General features: G+C 42.0%; 1 protein-coding gene across 4 annotated transcripts in view; it reads right to left on the bottom strand.

Annotated features, from left to right (window-relative positions):
* Positions 1 to 12,511: 12,511 nt before the first annotated feature.
* TOLLIP (toll interacting protein) overlaps positions 12,512 to 24,055 on the bottom strand; it is a 33,184-nt gene continuing 21,640 nt past the window's right edge. For all 4 annotated transcript variants that reach the window (XM_069965678.1, XM_069965681.1, XM_069965680.1 and 1 more), the window contains exons 2-6: positions 21,105 to 21,254; positions 19,010 to 19,192; positions 18,538 to 18,690; positions 17,471 to 17,561; positions 12,512 to 13,201 (exon numbers count right to left, since the gene is read on the bottom strand). In XM_069965678.1, the coding sequence (XP_069821779.1) occupies positions 12,990 to 13,201; positions 17,471 to 17,561; positions 18,538 to 18,690; positions 19,010 to 19,192; positions 21,105 to 21,254 (789 nt within the window). In that variant the 3' untranslated portion in view covers positions 12,512 to 12,989. The remainder of the gene's footprint in view (positions 13,202 to 17,470; positions 17,562 to 18,537; positions 18,691 to 19,009; positions 19,193 to 21,104; positions 21,255 to 24,055) is intronic.

The following is a 24,055-nucleotide window of genomic DNA, read 5'->3' as shown; positions in this document are numbered from 1 at the left end:
TGTGTGGGCTGTGGCTGCTGGAGAGGATAATGACAGAGGGATGCTCAGTGTCCCTCCAGTGCCTTGTGTCCCTCAGTGTCCCTCTGCCATCATCCTCTCCAGCAGCCACAGCCCGCACAGCCCTGGGAGTCGGGTCGTGACATCACCATTTTATCCAGGAAGTGAAGCCTTGATGCAGTAGTAAGTGCAGGGAATAAAGCACTTTATGTTCATTTCCTGTAATAAGTGTATATTGGTGATTTGTATAACTTTTGGGGTGCAATACAGTACTTTCACAAAAATTTTCGCTGGACCTTAATCATTTGGAAAATTGTGTCAGATAGAACATTTGTGGCCATATGTTGACTGTTACTATATAAGACCAACTACAAGCTTTACTACTTTGGAGAAATTATATACTAAAATATACTGCAATAAGGTTATATATTTGTTTGTTTGACAGATAGATAGATAGATAGATAGATAGATAGATAGATAGATAGATAGATAGATAGATAGATAGATAGATAATCAGTAGATCAGTAGATTACAAAAACTGATCTATGGATTGCTATTAAAAGATGGGCGCACGTCAAGGATGTTCGGGTTCTTCCGAAACCAAACTCTTGGCATTTGATTAACAGTGGCTAAAGAAGTTGAATGCAGTAGGCTGTACCTATTTCCCTAAGGATGCATCCATCTTGATCAGCCATCTATAATCAAATGCAGAGAGTTCCGATTGGGAAGAACCAGAACATACTCGAAGTGTGCTCATCTCTAATTGCTATGGAATTGCATGTATCACCTTAATTTGTGTACTACTATCAACAGAGTCTGCCTGAGACAGACTTTTAGCAGATTAACCATGGCAGACCTGGAGGCCATAGTAACTGTTGGCACCCAGCATATTGCAGGGGTATCAATCGGACACCCAACAGGTTGGGCACCTGTTATTAAGACCTTCAATGCCATGATCAGCAGATATTGTTTGTATGGTGTCCCTACAGTATATACTCTAATAGGGCATGGAGACAACCCACATATGGCCTCTGGGGAAGGCCCAGACTGAAAATCCATTGCCAAAGTTTCTCCTAAATATTTTTATTTCTACACAATGAATGAAGATAATTATATTTTTATCTTATCTTTTCTGTTTAGTGCCCACTGGAAACCCAAAATGTTCTTGTAAATGGACAGAGTGGTTTAGTGTCAACCGTCCAAAAGAAGGTCCCAATGGTGGAGAATGGGAGACCCTGAGTAACATCACAGCTCGTGGATATAATGTGTGCCGAAAACCTAGAGACATTCACTGTGGCTCTGTCCGATTTCCCTATATCCCCTTTAAGGACCTGGTGTACAACACCCAGTGTGAAAAGAGCATAGGGCTGATCTGTCTCAACAAAAACAATGAGGCCCCATGTATAGACTTTAGGGTGCAATTCCTCTGTTGTTCCTGTGATCAAGTGCAAGATTTACCAAGCCAAACAACCACAGAGATGTCTGATTCACCAAACCTAGCGACAGAAATGCCACATTCACCAAGCCAAACAACCACAGAGATGCCTCATTCACCAAGCCAAACAAACACAGAGATGCCTGATTCACAAACTTTTACGACAAAGATGCCACATTCACCAAGCCAAATAACCACAGAGATGCCTGATTCACCAAACCTTATGACAAAGATGCCACATTCACCAAGCCAAACCACAGAGATACCCGATTCACCAAACCTTACAACAGAGATGCCACATTCACCAAGCCAAACAACCACAGAGATGCCTGATTCACCAAACCTTACCACAAAGATGCCACATTCACCAAGCCAAACAACCACAGAGATGCCCGATTCACCAAACCTTACAACAGAGATGCCACATTCACCAAGCCAAACCACCACAGAGATTCCTGATTCACCAAACCTTACGACTAAGATGCCACATTCACCAAGGCAAAAAATCACAGAGATGCCTCTTTTACCAAACCTTACGACAAAGATGCCAGAACTTTCAACCTCACAGATCGCCGCTCTGCCCACAGGTAACTACTATGTCATTGATTTATATCCACTCCTTTCCTTAAACCACTTAATGACCATGCCAATTTTCATGGTTGTTAAAACTTCAAATTTTCTTTTTCTTTTTTTATTGCAGCAAATCCAACTACCTGCTCCAATAACCAATGCACTTGGACGGAATGGTTTAACAGCCACCAGCTAACCTCAGGCCTGACGAAGATGTTGGAAAAATTCTTGGGATTATTTGGCAGCCGTGTGTTACCCCACTAGGAGCTTAGTGCCGCCAAGTCAAGTTCCCCTGTATAAAAACTCTCAATAGGAGTGTAGTGCCACCAATGGACTTGTGTGTCCCAACAAAAACCAGGATAATTGTGAATGTATGGATTATGAAGCCAGCTTCTTGTGCTGTACTTCTAAATGATATTGATAATTTTTTCATAAACAATGATAAATTAGATTAAAGGGGTTGTCCGGCGATAAAAAATTATTCACAGAATAACACACATTACAAAGTTATACAACTTTGTAATGTATGTTATGTCTGTGAATGGCCCCCTTCCCCGTGTCCCACCACCCCCACCCGTGTACCCGGAAGTGTGGTGCGCTATACATTACCTGTCACGTGCCGACCACGGTCTCCGATCCTCAGCAGTGACATCTTCTTCGGGAGGCCGGCGGATCTTCCCGAGTGCCGGCCGCCCTCTGCAGCGTCATCCGAAGCTCAGCCGCGATTGGCTGAGCATAACTGTGCTCAGCAAATCGCGGCTGAGCGGCTGATGACGCGGCCACGCGTGAGTATAATGCACCACACTTCCGGGTCTAGCGTGGGTGGGGGGGGAAACACGGGGAAGGGGGCCATTCACAGACATAACATACATTACAAAGTTGTATAACTTTGTAATGTGTGTTATTCTGTGAATAATTTTTTATCGCCGGACAACCCCTTTAAGGCTCTGGCATGTCTTTAGACTAAACCTGGCTGCAGGCATTAAATAGGTTGTATAATACAATAATAAGTGTCATCTGGGCGGGGCTTCACAGCCATTTTGTCCCCATCCTGCCGCCTATGTCAGCACTGCAGTCTTGGCCCTCTCCATGACGTCATTAGAATGTGTCATTAGAATTACTGCTGTGAAGCGCCGGGAATCAGTGATGCAGGTGCGGTCGAGCAATAATGTTGCCGTATCCTCAGCTGATGGCATGATGTTGTTTGCTGACAAGCAGAGAAATTAATGCAATCTTCCTTCTGCCCCTGCGGTATAATCTTTTTTGGTACTCTGACTACCCTCTAAAGGCAGACCTAAGTGCAGACGCGGTAAAATCTTACTGCCCGACCGCACCTGCGCCACTGATTCCTGGAAAGATGATCCCCGATGCTTCGGTGCAGTAGGAGCGGCCCATTCTAATGACGTCATTGATGGGGCAGAGACTACACTGTGCAACAATTGAAAAACAAACATTTTTTGAGCAGAAAGACAACAAATGGTTTATACAGGTAAATATGAAATACTGAATGGTGACACATATATGGAAAGGGGGGTTACAATATCCTCAGTGACCATACCAGTCACTAGATCGAGCAAGGAAAGAAGCGTGCAGCTAAGTACTTCTCCACAAACCCTCGCAGTCTGCATTCAAGATGCAGACTGGGATTTAGTCTTGGTCACGTGTCACAGAGATAGACAAAGGGGAAAAATTATCAAGCTGGTGTAAAATAGAATTGTTTTAGTTGCCCCTAGCAACCAATCATATTCCACTTTTCATTCCTCACAGATTCTTTGAAAAATGAAAAGTGGAAACTGGTTGCTAGGGACAACTAAGACCATTCTACTTTACACCAGTTTAATAAATCTCCCCCTTAGTGCGCACCTTAAACACTCAAACACCAACCAATCAAAACATTTGACATGTCTGTACAAAAAGTCAAAGGTTTTTTTAAAGTGACAGTACCTATTTACCTTAAAATAAAGCCAATAATTGTTTAATTGAAAAATCATTATCATTATTGCAGATAGGGAGGGGGGGGGGATATATCAAGGATGCCAGGGAGAAGTCGCAGATTCAAAAACGACCACACAACACTAAAGAAATAGGCGATATCCATGTTTTCCTGGCAGCCGTAGGGCTTTATCCAACTTCTCCAACCACTAGAAGTCAAATGCAGATCATCTGGGTTCGGACAAACCCGAACTTTCAGTAGGTTCGCTCCTCACTATTGCTGGATTTTTGTGTGGCCGTTTTTGGCAGTCAAGACATTGGCTGCACATCGTACACAGGTGCTTCTGACAGCCAATGACTTTTCCACATGTCAGAACAACCCAGTCAGCAGACAAGCACTTCCTTGTTTATGCATTGACTGCTAGGCCTATTACACAGGACCACATCAACCTGTTCAGTCAATATCTGCCCTATGTAGTGGAGCCCTAAAACCATTGTCACTCTACTCTGGGTTACAGTAGGGCTTCCATCTCGTAATGTCAATCTTGTAATGTCCATATGTTCTAATAACAGAGAGACAGGGGTTGTTTTACATGTATAGTAGTATTTGTTGCCTTTTTTTATTTTCAGTAAAAATCAACAATATACAGATACACAAAATGCATTCTCCTGTAATTATTATTACACAATCTCCACTCCATAACGGTATCCAATTACTCTATATCGGAACCACTTGTATTTTATTAGAATAACTAACAGATGTGTTTCAGCTAAATTTACACACCTTCATCAGGTCCTGTCACATACAAATAATACTTCAAGCGGTATTCCCATTACCTAAACCTTGATCGGTAATGCAAAAGAAAGCTATTTTGCAAATGCTCAGCATTACCAAAACAGATTTCTTTTGAAGTATGGCCCCTTTGTCTCCCTGTATAGTTGTCAACTTGTTGCCTAGGTTCCCAACCACCACGCTGAAATGCCAGTCAGGTGGTCAGGACCTCGGGGACCCCTCCACTATCTTCAACTGAGTGAGAGACACAGTAATGCCAAGCTGATTCAGCTCAGCACCATTGCATCTGGTCCTCGTTCCCCCCCACACCAAGCCACAAAGTGAGCAGGGACACAGTGGCACAGAATTTAATTCTTGGCAGGTGGGACAACCCCTTTAAAAACAACTATAATTTTAAATAATAATACAGTTAATACAGTCAATTACAACATGGAGAGAAAGGAGCAGCTGCACATCCCACCTATGGCTGACACTAATGCCGCTAGGCCTATTTTAAAAACCAACGCCAGGACGGTGATATATAATTTGATTAAACCATATTGCCGCGTGTACCACGTGCAGGTCCCCTGCTTTTCTGAGCAGCTGCCACTCCCCTTCTAAGACCCACATGACCCAAATTGTCAGGATACATCTGTGCTTACATGTCAGTACTAGGGATGGTCCGAACCTGCCAAGGTTTGGGTAAGTACGAACCCGAACTCTCGGCAATGATTCCCGCTGTCTGGGCGCTTCGTGCAGCCTATGGCTATATCCTAGTTTTCCAGGCGGTCCTTCTGCTGTATCCACCCACTGCACGGAGCGGCCAGTCAGCGGGAATCTGATGCAGAGCGTTCGGATTCATACGAACCTGAACCTCGGCAGGTTCGGACAATCCTTAGTCAGTACCTTATGTCTTTCCCATTCTGTCTGCAGCAGTGGTGGTGAGTGTAATACCATATTCATACTTGTGTTGTTTGGGGGCAACCTTCCCCGCGGGTTGTTCCGGCTGGGTTTTGGTGGGGCATTTTGGGTTTAGTCCTGTGACATTGGGTTTGCAGGGCCATTCCATGGCCTCCCTTCCCTGCATGTGCACGCTTTACGGGGTGGCGATCGCTGACAGACACGGTGTGGAGTGAAGGGACCCGTGTGAACCAGGGGACCTGCACGTGGTACACGGGGCGATATGGTTTGATCAAATTATATACCAACATCCTGGCGTTGGTTTTTTAAATGGGCCTAGCAGCATTAGTATCAGCCATAAGTGGGATGTGCAGCCGCTCCTTTCTCTCCATGTCGTATAATTACAGTCAAAATAAAGTTGCATAAAACTATAAAGAACACATGAAAACCCAAATATATAGTATAAATAATATAATTTAATAATTAACAACCACAATACACATTAGCAAAACTATGTAATATGTACAATACAAATATAATAGCACATAATAGCGCATATAATATAATATGTGCTGATAAGTCACATTGCTTTTAATACATTGGTTGATAATTATTAAATACATTTTTATACTGACTGAACATATTCATTTAAAGGGAACCAATCAGCACAACTGTGCTGATATGGTTCCCTGCAGCAGTGTATAGAGTTACTGTGCAGCTCTAATCACGTACCTGCAGCGGCTGCACGCGAGGCAGGAAGAGGGGCGACGGAGCCACCCGGGACTAGTCATCGCGCTCTCCCTGTTAAAGCACGGATGATTGACAGGCATATCTTTATTCTGCAGGTCAATACTATGATAATGACACCCAATTTATATACTTTTTTTTTTTTTTTTTTTAACTTAAGGCTTAGAAAAACATGGCTGCTTTCCCCTAGATACAGCACCACTCTTGTCCTGAGTTTGGATGTGGTTTTGCAGCTTGAATGGCTTTTACACAGGGCAATTATAGTGCAATAAATAGTTAATTTGTTCGAATGTAAGCGATAATTCTCTGGTGTAAACACGCCAACAATTAAATGATAAACGAAAATGTTGATTGCATCTTTTGAGTGTAAACACTCGTCATTCAGTTATTTGCAGGGATTAGTATATATTATGACTGTAAGCAAGTGTTGATCTAGCAGAGCGGTGGTCGTGTACTGTGTTATAAAGTCCGGTTAAACTAATAAATTGACAGCAGATGGGGGGGGGGGGGGGGGGGGGAACGACACCATAATGAACAATGGCTACTTACCTCTTCCCTTGCCCCCGAAGCACTTACTCTGACCCCCACCAGAACTCGCCCAAATTTCAGATGTCGCCATGAGGATAAATACCCAGCCCAGCCAATTGCTCAATGGCAATCAGTGACTGAAGCCGTGTCTCGTCACAATCACTGACTGGCTGAATGGGCAATCCATGAGCCAATTCATGACGTCTGTGGTAATGCAGTGCTGTGGAGGAACGGGGTGAGGCAAGTAGAGTTTTTTTTTTTTTTTTTTTTTTAAATCATGTTCCTCCCTGGCCATGCCTGCTGGAAAATTAGACAGAGTTCATCACTCGGCACTGAAGTGCACTTAATAGTATATAAAGCCATACTGAGAGGGTTACTGTAGAGTATAATTAACCATTTATTACCTTAGACAGCTAAACAAATGACAGACATTAACAGCACAATGTGAATCCATTTACAGTTGGAAAAGTAAAATGCAAAAAGGTCAAACTTAGGATTTACAACATTATATATGTCACATATATATAGGCACCACAGAACACCTCACAGTACACAATGGACTGCATTATACAGAATTATACATAACAGAGCAGAGCCATGTTGTAGAATATACAATGGATTAACACAAGAGAACCCTGCAGATTACTGATCAATCCTGTATTCACGGTCCTACTGGAGCCATTACTCTTCCATATCTGTACATCATTGCATTGAACATAAACAGAAGAGGTCAATGGATAGACTGTGCTGCGCTGGACTGATTCTTTGTGGCTTCCAACAACTAGATGGTCTGTGAATGGACCAACTTGCATAAATTGCCAGTATTCCTATTAAATAATATTTCTGCACACAGTAGTAAGGCATCAACAGGTAACAGCACTTCCCTGCATAGGGATCAGTCTTTCTGCCCAGTCACTTTCTATGGAACCCTGGATCCACAAACCTGGAGGCAAAATGTCTCTTAGAAAAGTTACTCTCCTAAAACAGGGCCACTCTTTTCTGATGAATGTCTCTTCTTCAATATCTTTAAGGCGGTTGTATCTCTGAGCACCTTCACCAAAGCATAAACGACTTCCTTGGGAGTCGCCATATTGGATGGTTTATTTTCCTGCCTACCCCATAACATGCCTCAAATCACCTGCATAAATATGTCTTCAGCCGAAGTCACACCAAGACTGTGCCATCCGTGCCATGTACACATTAGCATCCTGTCAAAATGGGATGCCAACGAATACAAGCAGAGAGGCAGGGGCCACTTAAATGTGAATGGCCCAAATACACTCTACGTGTTTGGGCTCTAAAGTTTAGCACACCATGATTTACGGTCCAGGTCCAAACACTTATACATTGAGAGAATGAGCCAAATGTGGTCACTAGCCGACTACAGTAAAATCTATGGGGCCCATGGTTTCCACGTCGTTATTCCATTTTGACAGAATGCTGATTTGTACATGCCATGGATGATGGCGTAAACCCAGCCTCAGAGGTCCAGCAGGAATACATCTTTATATAGATGATGTGACAGATAATAACCCCCTACCATTTCTAAAGTTTTCATACGGAGAAGGTGGGCAAGAGGGAACAAATCGATCTAAAATTTGAGAGACCTTGGTTTACTATTAGGGGGTGGAGGGAATAAGGCTGTCTCTAACCTGAAGAAGAAAAAAAAAAATTCAGATTTTACTTTTCAAAGTACATAGAGGATTCTAGACCTTTCCACAAAATACATTGGTCATAGTTGAGTGCTATCCACATATATACTCCCACCTGATCTGACATTAGGTATGAACATAAGCAGCCGCACTCTGGATGGTTGGGTTGTCAAGGCAGCTGCCTGGTGCAATATTGGTCATACAAAAAGTAGCATCACATTCATCACAGATTTTGTATAGGAATGAGAACCACATTCATCATCTTTATCATTAGTCAAGAAGACCTCCTTAATCCTGATGAAGATAGGACTCCGTTTCCACCAAGACAAACATTGGGCAGGAATTACACACATTTTTGATGTTTCTTTTAGGGCCAGTTCACACAGATTAAAAGAGGCGGAATTCTGGAACCGAACTCTCCGCTGCGGATCCCGCCAGCCTCCGTGTCATACAGGCTGTCTATATGTACCATAGATAGCCTGTATGACACAGAGGCTGGTGGGATTTTACGGCAAAGAGTTCAGTCGTGGAATTCTGCCTCTTTTACTCCATGCAAACTGGCCCTTGGAGTCAAACCCAAAGGAAGTTGTTGTATTTCTTCCTAAAACGCTACTTGTGTGTTTCCACCTTTAGGCTAGGTTCACACTACATATGTAATATTAGGTGATGAGGTCGAGTCCCAATTGTTCCCGGTATAGGCTGTCCTGGTTATTTGCAGTCCACTGAATTATTAGCACTTATGACAACTAATACTGTCCTAATGTTAACTAAGATTGCTAGATATTATTCACATTATAACATTTACCATTCCTGTGTCCCCATATTAAAGCAATTAATGTGCATCCCAATATACAGTCTTAAAAGGGGAACTCTATACATATAAATTCCCTGGGCAAAACCATCTCTGCAATTAAGCAGCAAAAGAAAAAAGCTACCGTGAGTACATTCCCTGCCAGGAACTAGCAACACTGCTGTAAAGCTTTGGATTTCACAGGGAAAAAAAGAGCAATAAATAAGTTCTGAGTATTTGCGGATCCAAAACTGTATTTTGTAACCCATTACATCCTATATTTTCACCGATCTGTAATACGCAACGTAAAAAGATAGGATGGGTTGTAATGCGGTCTAAACCTGAGATACGGACACTCCAATAGAAGTCTATGGGAGCCTCCGCATCTTGCGGAGAACACCTAAGCACTCCGCAAAACCATCAGCAATTCTGTGACACCCCCATTTAAGCTGCTCCCGAGTTATTGAGACAGCTAGTGTCATCATTTCATATGCCCCCCCCCCTTTTTTTTTTTTAAAGCACAATATGGTTTATATTTTATGGATTACAGAAAAAAAAATCCTAATCGTAAATTTCAGCATTGAAAATATACCGATGTGTGAATGTAGCCTCAATTTTTTTTTTTGTTCAGACAACTGATTGCCAATTCAATGTCTCACAGCCTGGCACAACCAGTCACTGAACAAAGCCTCGAAAAACATTGGATGTATTAATACTAATCATAGTAAAAACTATAAAACTATAATGAAGGCATAAATACAATACAGCAGTGAAGGACTGCCTGTAAAATATTTCCTCCTCTCTATGAGATATAGAAGGACATGGACTACATGATCATTGCTGCTGTGCGTTCTCATTTCTGGAAACCTGTATAAGATTCTATTCATCACGATGTGCAGGGACCCCTGGTTTTCCCTGGAATCTGGCAGCAAGGGTTAAATTTTCCTCCACAGGTGAAATGCAGAAGAGGTCCTCCAAAAGCAATAAAGGTTCTGAGCAACCACCCTCCACTGTGGCCCAGACATGGTTGATGAGGGCAATAATGGCAGATTACCCGTTATACAGCTTTGATTAATGGGGCCCACTATACGGCCTAAAGCTGAACATTTACTTTTAATAAAAATCTGAATTTTAACACATTTACAAGGAAAATAGTATGATGTATATGCTGACCAGCAGCTTTTCTCCTACTCTTTTGTCCAACTAAATTTTGGTATGGTTGTTAAGAAGCAGCTTCTAATAACCACCAAGTGCCAACCAGTCTATCAAGTCTTCAGCAATGTAAAACAGCGCTCAAAGCTGCAGGGAAGCTTGGCAGGACTAACATCTGAACTCTCCCTACCTCTTACTGCTGGTAATATAAGCTTGGATAGAAAACTCATTTAAAAGGGATTTTCCAGTTAAAACAAGGCTTTCTTCCAAAAACAGCACCGCTCTTGTCCTCAGTTTAAATGGGGTTTTGCAGCTTAGTGGCATTGCAGCGAATGGGGCTGAACTGTAATACCACACGACCTGAGTAGAGGGGGTGCTGTTTTTGCAAGAAAATAGCTGTGATTTTTTTAAATCCAAAACTTGCCACGATATCAACTATTCACACAGGGGATAACTAATTGGTTGTAGGGAGTGCAGTCCTTAAGAATAGGAACCAGAGTCTTCCATTAAAACTAAAAAGTGGGATGCCCATTAGAGGTCACATCCCCACTAGTGATGAGCAAACTTGTCATTTGACTGCCAGTGCCTGTAGAAGTCAGATGCCGCTCTAGGGAGTTTTCCTGGCAGCCTTGGGCTGCATCCAACTTCTCCAGACACCAGGAGTCAAATGCCGAGCGTTTGGGTTTGGCAAGTTTTCTCATCACTAATCGCCACTCCTTTGTTAGTGGTCTCCTATCCTGTTTTTTTTTTCTATTTTGAAATGAACAGATCACAACTCTGGATAAAAATGTCCATTTTCATCATTTTCACCTAGGCCATATGTACGGTTGTGACATAGACAGAAAGGTGCAGCATCTCATGTCACACACTATCAGTCACAAAGCAACACAGCAAATCCTGGCTGCGTTCTGCTATGACACAAGTGTAATGGTCTTGCCACGCATTGCTAAATAACTATCTAGGAATGGGTTTTCACATGAAGACAACCTGGGTATTAGCAGCTGCTTTTGGAAAAGTCACATGAAATGCATGGATGGGCCAGATCCTGTAGAAAAGCAGCTTCTTTTATAGAGTGGCTGTACGGTCGGGCTACCACTTTAAGTGGATTCATTGCCTAACCATAACACAGACCTAATTCTGATAGTGGCAGAATATCTTCTATTACACAGGGCTATTACCTGCCAATAGGCTGATAATTGCCCCTTGTAAGAGATCTAGCATGAAAAGGCATTATATAACTGCGTTTTATACCTTTCAAACCTATAAAATCATTATTTTGTCTAATTGTCAGGAATCAATCTTAAACTTTACTGTGCCCAGACAGTGGGCCGAACCTCTAAAGGTGACAGTTCAAACAAACTTTGTCTAAAGTATATGTCTGCCTCCCAACTATCCTCAACATAACCTGTAGGGTTCGGCATTGCCCAGGCAGGTTGTTCTAGGAGAGATAAGCCACTGGTAGAGCAGTGTTACTGCGGCTTACCCCTTCCTTCTTTAGAGATAATACATATACGTTCAGCCGAGTAGAACATGTGTGTGTATATAGGGAGGTCGAGAGAGATAGCTGTAAGCCAGGTATTGAAAGTGAGAGCACATTTAATTCCACAGTCCCAAACCAGTGGCTTGGAAATCACATCCATCTCCCCAGTGATCTGGTTACAGCCCAATATCCATACTGACAGTATTGCCGACACACCCCAACTCCTGAATAGTAACTTGGGTCTGTCAAAGGTCAGGCTAAAATATTTGAAAATGTTTGCAATTTTATTGAGGTCTTATTTTTCATTTAAAATGTCTCAGTTTTTAAAACTGAACAGGCCTTGCCGTTTAAAAAACTAAATAAAATTTGGGGGAGCTCGGCTTTAGATTGTCAAGCAGAACTTACTGTAAGATGATCACTCCGCATTTGGGATCTGCATAGTTGTATGCACAGCAGTATTTATAGCATGACGGAAGGAAAGCAATTGTGTGCTCGTTCTATACACCTTATTAAATGTTTCTAATGATCTAAAACATTAATCACCCTAAATAAAAACTTTGACTTTATGTGTTTTAATATTTTCTTGAGCTTTTGTTTCTTATTTTCTTGCAGTGTTGATACCAGAATAGATGAGCCATGTGGCTAGGTGCCCTGGATGGGCAGTGTACATAGGGTCTTCTTGTTGCCATGTTCATTTTGCCCACAACACAAACCGATCATATTCCACATGGACAGGACAATAGAGTCCATTAATATCTTATTCTTTCTACCAGTCATTCCCGTTTTAAGTAGACAGCTGGGTATTATGCTTCGGAACTAACCGAAGAACATGTGTTTCCATTAAGGAGAGTACTTTAGGGTCATTTATAATGTACGGGAATCCACAAGTCTCTTGAGAAGATTGACAGAGCTCACAATGAACAGCCAAAACATAACATTTCATGAGTTGAGGAAAAAAGATCAAAGGAGATTCCATCTTGGCAAGTCAAACAGGACACTGGCAGGGAAAGGGAAGCTGCGAAGCAAGATTGTCACTAAGAGTCTTCGGCCATCTGGAGTAGAGAGTTGACTGCGGCTTCTCTGTTGCCCCGGTGTTCCTCCAGAACAGATTTAATAACTTCTTGGTCTATGTCTGGAAACATATCTTTGAGGGCTTTTAGGTCTTCTTCTTGATTTTGGTGCTGTGGGTTTACAGCAGGTTGCGGTAAAGTCATTGCCATTCCAGGGTTGTAAACAGACTGCATACCTATAGGGGGAACAAAATCTTGGGTCAGCATTTCTTATACTATAGGCTCCTGAAAGATACTACAAGGATTTAGCAAGAGATTGAACTTTAGTTGATTCAGTAAAAGGACTACAAAAGACCAAAGAGTGCTGCACAAAAATAGGCATCATTATTAGTCGTGACAGTCCTTAAAGGAAAAGTCCAGCGAAAATTATTATTAAAGTATTGTATTGCCCCCCAAAAGTTACAAAAAGTTACAAAACAAATGATCAATATACACTTATTACAGGAAATGCTTATATAGTGCTTTTTTCCCTGCGCTTACTACTGCATCAAGGCTTCACTTCCTGGATAAAATGGTGATGTCACGACCCGACTCCCAGAGCTGTGTGGGCTGCGGCTGCTGGAGAGGATGATGGCAGGGGGACACTGAGGGACACTGAGCATCCCTCTGCCATCATCCTCTCCAGCAGCCACAGCCTGCACAGCTCTGGGAGTCGGGTCATGACATCACCATTTTATCCAGGAAGTGAAGCCTTGATGCAGTAGTAAGTGCAGGGAAAAAAGCACTTTATGTGCATTTCCCGTAATAAAGTGTATATTGGTCATTTGTATAACTTTTTTCTTTTTTTTTTTTTTTTTTGGGGGGGGGGGGGGGGGCAATATAATACTTTAATGAAAATTTTCACCAGACTCCCCCTTTAAATTCCTAAGAAAATAAAAACAAAGTGCCATCTCCACATACGTGAATCCTGCAGGCTGCCTAGTAGAGTGCAGAGTCATTAGATGGTAAAGGAGTTTACTGGCTAAATGATAGTATTTTCCTGAGTATAAGAGTATTTTCCTGAGTATAAGACTACTTTTTAAGTCAGGGGCTTTTTTCTTAAAAGTCAGGGGTCGTCTTATACGCCGGGTGTCGTTTTACAGGGCACACTGCTGAAAAACTTCGGAACTAGGCTGGAGAATCTGCGGTCGCCGCACACGGTGGGGCTAGCTCAAAACGGCCGCATCTCCGCCATATGCGGCGACCATATGAAGGGAAGGGCAAGCTGCCAGCATCTGGGAAAAGCACACCTTTTTCACCCATTTGGCCCGCCCTTGTATCCTACCAGTATTACTGTACCTTCTTCTCTGCCTCTCAGATCTCTGTTTGATGTTTTTGTACTAATTTTGGTGTGCGTTGGAAGAGGGGTAGTCTTATACAGCGAGTATATCCCAAACTCTATATTTTAACTGAAAAAGTTGGGTGTCGTCTTATACGCCGGAAAATACAGTAAAACAAAAGGATTTATACATGCACACATACCTTGTAACATAGGACTTTAAAGCGGATGTGCCACTAGTACATTGCTTTTTTTATTCTTTACATGAATAGACCAGCATAGGGATGCCGGTTCCGTGGTTCCTGCACACGGCACTGGTCTATTACTGAGCACCGGCATGGCATGAAGGACTGGAGGCGGCCCGCCGCCCCCGGTGTGAGGAAACCCCTCCCCTTTGTGACACAACTCCATTATAATCAATGGAGCTGTGTCACAGAGGGGAGGGGAGATTCACTTCAAAGGAGTAAAAAAAAATTAATGTCCTTTAAAGGTGTTCCCAGAAGTGGCCTATTGGTTTGAGTTTTTAAAATCCTTGTTCCACCAGTTGAGGTGACTAACAGAGAATGAATGGAGAGATGGCCACACATATGTGCACGTCTCGCTACATTAACCTCCTAAGCATCATTCTCCTTCTCATATATGTACCCTTCCTGCAACATACATTTATGTGATAATGTGAATATTTAAACACTTTTGGCTCTCTCAGAATCATATTGATGCAGGATGCTGGGAGGTCTGCGAGTCCACTACACAGCTTCACGCTCTGTAGGGTCTGTGGATTACGGAGTGTGTGAATGACCCCTAAAGCTTCTGATTTTTTGTTAATTTTTAAAACAAACAGATTACTATTAGCACCATCAATAATATGTCATTCAATCTAAACGGAAAAGAAGAAATTTAACATTTAACAATTTAAAATCCTGCTGATCGACAAGTTTTTCTCTTAATTACTTTATAATTAATTTCTGCCAAGTTCATCTAAAATGACTGAATTTATTTTTTAATTTACAGGTAATTTTCTGACTGCCTGCACATCTGGATAAGAAAGAGATCTTACAGGATGACTATACTGTCTATATGCATACATATAACTACATTTAGTTTTTGATGCAACCTAGAATACCTATAAAGGAAATATTGCAAATCAGAGGAAACATCCGAAGCATGTACAGGTATAAAAAAAAACAAATCATCTCAGAATAGGAAACCAGACAGAACACTTACACTCATGAAAACGATAAGGGCAGAAAGTTAAACTGGGCTGGTAGCCTGCTTATCACACCACACAGATGCCTAGAGCCAAATAGAATATTTTGCCAACCACGGATGGCACACTGGCAGCTTTCATGCAGATTAAACACAACTAGGACAAACGCTGCTTTTGCAGTTGATTCTATTATCCCTGCAGGACTGCAAATGTTCTGATAGGGCATCTGGGTTTTCAGTGATTATTACTCACCCAAAATGACCAGTCATAATGGTAATCTTAGTATCAATATTCAGTGTTGTTTTGTGTGATACAAGCAAACACCATCATTTCATAGATAATGGAGGCAGATCATGCCGGGGGCTATACAAACTTACCCAGAGACAAGTAATCAAGTCCTGGGTGGGTGTGTATGCAATAGAGATAGAAATGAGCAAGTGGAGACAATGTTAATGTACTATATAAAATACAACCTGAACACACATCTATGTAGTATAAACAGCAAACAAGAAGGGTTTACAAGGGACAGAAAAAAAGATTTTTGTGTTGTAAAATCCATGGGGAAAGTTACAACACAAATTGCCATGCTGGTCAGTTTCTGCCTTTACATTTACATACCCTTGTAATATGCTGTGGATTTCCCACCCACAAATCTGGATGAAATATCTGCAGCAAATCCCCCCCATGTGAACAAGCCAGCATAGAGCCAATGCATGACAACCAGGAAGGCCAACAGAGCTTGTCCATAAATCACATATGTTCATGTTAAAACACCAAAATTATAGTGAATACCATCACTCTACATCAGATCTGATCACAGACAAAGTGTATATCGCTGTGTGTTCCTGCCAGGAGAGAGGTTATTACAAGGTGTCAGGTACTTTGCTTTCAAATACTCCTACGGTTTTTACTGTTCTATGGGTCTTGGTAAGGAGCACAAGAGGGTCAAAAGCTTTAAAGGAATTTGTTGCCTAGTTTTTATCCACTGATCAGAGACAAATACTGAAATACGATTTATTTTCTTCTAGCCCTTTTCTATTTTCTGCTAACAGTAGTAAAGATATGCTTTACAGCAGCTGCATGGACCATCAGAAACCTATCGGATGAGACCACCGACTTCTACGGGACAGTTTTCTATGCATTCCCTATAATATGTGAAGAGGTCGGCATACAGGAATAGGGATGGAGAGTATGATCCAGTGTTCTCTATATTCTGGGGTCACCTTTCACTGGACCCCAGCTTGTGATATGTAGGAGATTGCTATATAGTTCTCTCTACAGAACAGGAAGTATACTATTCTTAGGCCTGGTGGCTAGAATGAAGACTTCAAAATGACTGGTAAAGTGGGAAATAAAAACCTTTACTAACAAATTTACTCATATATGAGCATAAAAACAATAAATTCACTTTCTAAATGACACATTCCCTTTAAGTATTATACTACATTAATTCATAGGGGGATTTTGGAAACGGTGTACAGAAGAACCACCATCACAACCAGATTCATTTTTCAAAAACTTTCTTGAATCTGAAATCCTATAGGTAATGGCTCTACTATTCTTCTGCACACTTTTTAATTAATCTTTCCAGAAATGTTAGGATAGGTTCACACTGCGTTTTTGCTGTCTGTTTAACTGATCCATTTTATGGATCACAATCAGTTGTCAGCCTGACGCCCCATGATTTTAGGTCTGGACCTAAAAAATACGATGTTCTCTCTATTACACCGGGCGATAAGCGTCCGATTATTGCTCCGTGTAATAGTAAAATCGGCAGAATCCCATTTGCGGCCCTCATCTAAGGTTTCAATCGTTATACACTCTCACACACTGACAAATTAAAGTATATTTTGTAGCCTTGCATCATATATACATTTCTTTCCCATTTAAGAAACCTATAAAAGGAGATGTTTGAAGCCGTACCTTGTGTAACGTCCTGCAATGCCCTATGGAACGCATATTATTACAATATCAACTCACCTGCTATGGGTACATAGCCGACACCTTGCTGGAAAACTGTAGGCATTAACACCACAGGCTGAGGCTGCATCATCATTGTTGCAGGCAGAGACTAAAAAGGAAGCCAACGTAAGGTGATGTCAGTAATAGCTCGGAATAAAAAATTTCTAAAACTGTTTACTCCACGTCCCACCCAGCTACAGCCAGCCCCACTTTCGGTGGTCATGGCCATGCAGCCTGCTCTTAAAGGGAACCTGTCACCCCCGTGCCGGGGTGACAGGCTCCCGACCCCCCGTTAGAGCCACCTATACTCACCTAATCCCGCCGGGTCCCGCTTCTGGATCCGGTCGGGTGACTGAGATCTCAGCCGCTGCAGCCCGGGGCGCGCGCTGAGAGATGAGTCCAACGCTCGTAGAGAATGACGGAACGCTGGACTCTCCTGTCATTCTCTATGGGTGTTGGACTCATCTCTCAGCGCGCGCCGGGCTGCAGCGGCTGAGATCTTCATTACCCGACCACCTCCCGGGACCCGGCGGGATTAGGCGAGTATAGGGGGCTCTAACTGGGGGGTCGGGAGCCTGTCACCCCGGCACGGGGGGTGACAGGTTCCCTTTAAGAGAAAGAGGAGGCATATGTGACTAGTCAACTGTTTTTGTATACTGTATTTGTATGTGTACTTTTTACTTTGATAGCTTGTAAGTTTCTTTGTATGCCTTTTCACTTCTTGTAATTTTTTGCATACTTTTGTTATTCTTTAGTTTTACAATATTTGTCCTTATACTTAAAGGGGTTTTGCATGACTTTTACACTGATAGTCCACTACTACCCGATCAGTAGAGATCAGACTACTAGCACTCCTGTCACTCAACTCATTGAGGGGGCTACGGTGCTGACATGAACGATGAAGCCTCTTCACCACTAACCAGGCTGAGTGCTGTCCATTCGGTAGCAGCTCTATCAGTATTTTAAGCTTCTCATTGCTACTAATTGATGAATATTTATTTTGCAATCACTCCCAACTACGAAAGTCTGATGATAACATCTTTGCAAACTTGTAATGAAATCTTAAAATCAAACTCTGTTCTTACCGTGTAGGACATTACTAAGTTTATCATGCCTTCCTTGTCATCGCCTTGTCTTCCACTCAAACTGAACCACTCATCTACCACTTTGCCATCCTTCAGGGTCTCTGGGATAGTAATATGCGTCCAAGCAATGCGGTCATCCATGGAGAAGGCTCTCTGTGAAGTAGTAAGAACAAGCACAGAAGGTAACTCAGTATGAGCTCGGGTAGAGGAGTTCACCCCCTTATCGATCAGAGACAGAAACACAGCTCTGAGATTTTAGAAACTGAAAAACTAGACAATGGCTGATTTATAGTGAAGCCTGGATTACACCCTGCAGGTAGAATTACCACGCAATTGGCACATAGTAAATGCAAAAGCTTCAGTCATCTATATTCATAAAGCTCATTAAATGTATTACAGTAAAATGGTGTAGTCCACAATCTCAGTAGTTTCCTGTGAACTAGGTTGGTTTAGTGTCATTCTGCTTACTAACCTCATCAAAAATTTCCAGGTAGAAAGAATCCACTCCTGGTGGGATGGTGCACTGGATCACTTTGTTCCATCGAGGATTTTTAGCTCCATTGTGGGCAGTGGGAGTCTCATAAACGGCATATCCTAAACGTATCCTGCAGTAAGGGTCCATCCGGGTCATACCATAATTCTTTGCTAACTTTGCCTGGAAAAAAAAAAAAAAGTGTTAAAAGATAAACTACATGTATAAATAGCATTGGTATAGATCTGCACCAACAGAATATTTTTATGGAACTGGATTTAGCAAACACTATCAAGGTTTCATTAATATGGGATGTTTTGTTAGTCCCAAGATGCCCATTTCTTTGCTTGGATTTGTCCACTAGGTTATTACCTGGACTGTCTTTTGCATTATTTGAGGCTCCAAAACTGACTTTGTGAGATGGATGGTTATATAAGATGCCCCACAACATACCCACTCAAGCCTCTTATGTGTGTGACTGTGAACACAGGACCGTGTTCAGGGCCCATTCCTTTCTCGCACCTCTATGAAGAAGCTTCTAGCCCTAGAAGTCGGGAAACTCTTATATGTTCTCAAGTTTGGGAGGGAACTTGGAGAGACCAAAGATTATATAAAGGCTCATCCAAGCAAAGGACTTACTAGAGTATATTCCAAGGTACCCTTTTATTACAGCTTTGTGCCAGTTAGTTTACCTGCTGGAAGGCAAAGACCTAGCACAGATGATCATTCACCTACCCTTAAAAATTTTCACACATGCCAATAGGCTATGCAAGACCACATATTGGCGGAGATGTCCTTTCACTGAAAGAACACCCCTAAACGGTTTGTGGCAGTGACTGATCATGAAGGCTTTAACAGGTGCCCTGCATCAATACACAATACAATACTTGGTTCTATCTATCCAGGAAGCCTGGTACCTTTTGAAGAGTTTCATACAGCCTTTTGACGTGCCAGAATGTGTGCAGTTATGAATCAGAAGTTGTCTTTCAAGGTAGATCCAAGACCTACTTAGATACTATGCAACCATGGAGCCCCTAATACAGGTAGTGTCAAAATCGGGCCCTCAAGTGGTTGCAAAATTGCAATTTTCATCATGTCCGAACGGCCAAAGCTTTAGCTGTTTAGGCCTGATGGGAATTGCAGTTTGGTCATAGCTAGAGGGCCAGGAACTTTACACTTTTGACATTAAAGTGTCACTGTCGTTCTAACTTTCAAAATCTAAATAAACAGTAGATGTGAAATAAAGAAAGTTTGCAATTTACATTACTTATTTATTTTTTATCATCAAGGAAAAACACAGCACTTCCTGTGTTCTGACTTTTTTTCCCCAAAGAATCTAAACCCAGGAAGTCCAGTGTTTCCCAGGTCATCTAATCACTCACAGAGAAGGCAGTCATGTGATTGATGGACACATTAAGCCGTGACTCTGTACTGGGAGGGATTTCATGTGTTTAGTCTTTTTTTTCAACCAGCACAAGACTAAAAAGCAGCATTAAGGAGACTGGACCTGGATTTTAGGTAAGTACAGCTTTGTTTTACAGCAAAAGTATATATATATATAAAAAAAAAAAAACACACGACATACATACACACATACACTGTCATGTAAATTGCAGACTTGCTTTATTATCACGTCCCCTGTTGGTTTAGATTTTGAAAGTTATAAAAGACAGCGACACTTTAAAGAAAAAGAAGAAGGATACCCCTCATATTCCCCCTCTCCCCTTGTTGTGTCTGTCATTCAGTAAAGCTTCAGGCTCATAATTCCCTTCCTCTTCCCTATTTCCTTATCACTTGTCTGTTGTTTATTGGTTCATGCAGCATTACTGAAATGGTTGTGTATTGCCGCAGGTCACGTATAGGGCTAGGTCCATGCCTTTGTTTTAGAGTATGCTCTTGTGTCACAGTTATATTTATTAGGACAAGACATTTCTGTACTTTATGACTGGTTGTAAGTAAAGCTATTTAAAAAATATATGACAGGCATATGTGTGAGTGAAATGGGTGTGAGTGAGAGGGTGTGATGATCTATAAAGAGAAATTACATACGACGCCTAAACTCATACTTCATACTCAGGGTAGTTGTGTGACTTACCTGTACTACAGTGATGCTAAGTCTGCCCATGGTGCCCATGGCTCCAGTGTACTGCAGCTGTTGTGCAGCCTGGGCATCTAACTGGATCTGCTGCTGTTGCTGGGTGGGAGAAATGCGCAGGAAGTCTTGGGGTAGTTCACCGATGAACACCTGGGGGACAAAGACAGACAGGTTACTAAGCAGTTTCACTACATATCAATAATATTCTCTCATCAGGAACTTTAGGCCATTAGAGCCGCCACTTCACACTGGCTGTACAGCACATCTGTATAACATAGTGATCTGCCCTAACCACAGGCAGGTGATAAAAGGATTGCTGGGTGTCCCATTGATCATGAAAAGCAGTGTCCATGCATCAGAATGGTTTCCATGTAATCCTGGATGCATCTAGCTGGCTGCAGCCTCCTCTTACAAAAATAGTTGCTTGCTGGGGGGTCTCAAGACAGCAGCTTCCAGTCCTACTTTATTTAAACAGAAGTAGTAGAAGTAGCAGCATGTTGTGAATCCCACCCTGCATTTCCTCACAGTTTATACGCTTCAGGGGATGTGCTCTGAGCAATGGTGACTCACAGACGCTCCTCTGACAGGGGACTATGAGCGGTGAAGGAGGAGTGAGGACATTCCTGACCCATACTGCACTGTACTACAGACAATGTTGTTTGCTCAGGTGAACAGACAAGGGTGCGCTCACAAGTCAGCACAAGACGACCGGTGACAACAACCAACATGTTCAAGCATACCGAATGATCACACCTTTCTTCCACATATATGGATACTGAGCTCCAGATCCTCAATAACCAAAGACAGTTGTGACAAATGTGATAATTCAGGCAGCTGCCACTAGAGGGGGCATTCTGACCACTACACATTATAACCTGGTCTCTGACTTTACAGTGTCCATTGAGATTACTGCAAGCTGCAAAGATCACCTCCAACAATGGCTGCAAGTATCTTTACATTTATCAATGGGGCTCTGGACACACAGCAGAGGATTGGGGTCTTTATTGTAGCATGGAGTAGTTCACATTGTTGCCTTGCCACACTGGGGTAAAATCCAACCATCTGCTTGTACTCTGCGTGTTCTCCCCGGGTTTCTTAGGGTGGTATTACACGGTACGATTATCGTTCGAAAAATCGTTAAATCGGTCGGATTTAAACGATAATAATTTCGTGTAATAGCAGGCAACGATTAAACGACCAACGAGAAATCATTGATCGTTTAATAGGATCCGGACCTATTTTTATCGTTTGATCGTTCGCACATCGTTCGGTGGAATACGAATTCACAGCTGAAACGTACGCAATAGCGACGACTAAACGACCGCAAGAACGATCATAAATAACGATCATCGTTTCGTGTACTTGGGCAAACGATTTCGGGTCGTTTGCCTTAGCGGTCGTTTAAGATCGTTTATCGTTAATTGTCGGAAAATTGCTTGGTGTAATACCCTTAAAGGTACTCAGTTTTTGAAAAGACAAAGATTAGACTGTGAGAAGAGATCCAACGTGATCATCTCTGTACAAGGGCTGCGAAATATGTCAGCACATTATGAGTACGAATTAATAGTATGGGAAAAAACAATAGACATGAGGTATACAGCCTAAAATATTAGGAACACGTACCAAATACGAGCCTGTACCTGTTACATTAAAGTTATTCATAAGGATAACAAGTTATCTGGACCCAAGGACCCAAACATTAGCTGACCTGCATTAAAAAAAAAAATTCCTGATGCATCACAGTGCAAGAATTTACGTTGTCAACAATTTTCAGACTGCAGAGATTACATCCACAATGTTACTGAATGTATTTACTAAATGCAGCAGCATGCCCCAGAATAGATTACTACATACTCCATGTCAGTAACACCAATAGATGGCCTATACCCAAGCTTACCACCAGATGTCACTCTCTCCCTGCAAAATCAGACATTATACCAGAGGCAATTGCAAAAAAAAAAAAAAAAAAATTTAAAGTATTAATTCAATCAAAACTATATATATGCAGATAGATAGCAGATAGATAGATTTATATTAATATTTCTGAAAATGTCAGAAAAACTAAATGCTAAATGTGTTCAGAAGCTAATGGTACTTTTACATGGTGCGATAATTCGCACGATTAACGATTTTGAATGAACAATTTTTTTTTATAACGATCAGCGTTTAGACGGAACGATACATCGTACAGAAAATTTGCTATGCGATCGTTTTGGCCTATCTCACACATAGGGGAAATCGTTGAAAGACTGTTTACACTGAACGATCTGCGAATTTTTTGCGAACGATCAACGATGATTTAAGAAAATGTTGAAAGATCAAAATGTACGATTTCTCACTCGTCGTTTGATCGTTTGCAGCGTTTACACGTACGATTATCGTTCGAATTCGACCGTTATTGTGCAAAAACGAACTATAATCTTCCCGTGTAAAAGGACCATAAGACTTGGAAGGCCACTGAAGAAGCAGATGTGAACACAGTCTGACTGTAAGATCCTATCCCCATTATATCATACTGTGTCATTGACTGCCATACATAGGAACATGTCTGAGAAGGTCTATATAGCATGGTGTCCCATTAGCAGTCTCTGTGCTTCCCTGTGACATTGAGCCGCTGTATTATTAGTAAGGTTCCCTTTAGCTTGCTCCCTATGAGCCAGACAATACAGGGCTGCATAATACAAATATCAATGTACAGCAACCTAACAATAACATAATTCACTGACATCACAAATCATACTCGCCTATCACAATCCCTAACAGTAGTCACTCGGTCCCCGCTACATCCTTGTTCCTGCGACATGTTTTTTCCCACAGAACTTGCTCAGCCAACCAATGGGTGAGGTGGGACACAAGTGCATCTTGGGAAGGAGGAGGATGTGGTAAAAAGCAGGGATCAAGAGCGGATCCCCGTTGCATGCTTACGTTTTAGTGGGTCACTCACCTACCCA

The sequence above is a fragment of the Dendropsophus ebraccatus genome, chromosome 4, assembly GCF_027789765.1.
Source record: "Dendropsophus ebraccatus isolate aDenEbr1 chromosome 4, aDenEbr1.pat, whole genome shotgun sequence".
Taxonomy (NCBI): domain Eukaryota; kingdom Metazoa; phylum Chordata; class Amphibia; order Anura; family Hylidae; genus Dendropsophus; species Dendropsophus ebraccatus.
The sequence above is the reverse complement of the archived record's forward strand: the minus strand, read 5'-3'. Positions and strand labels throughout refer to the sequence as shown.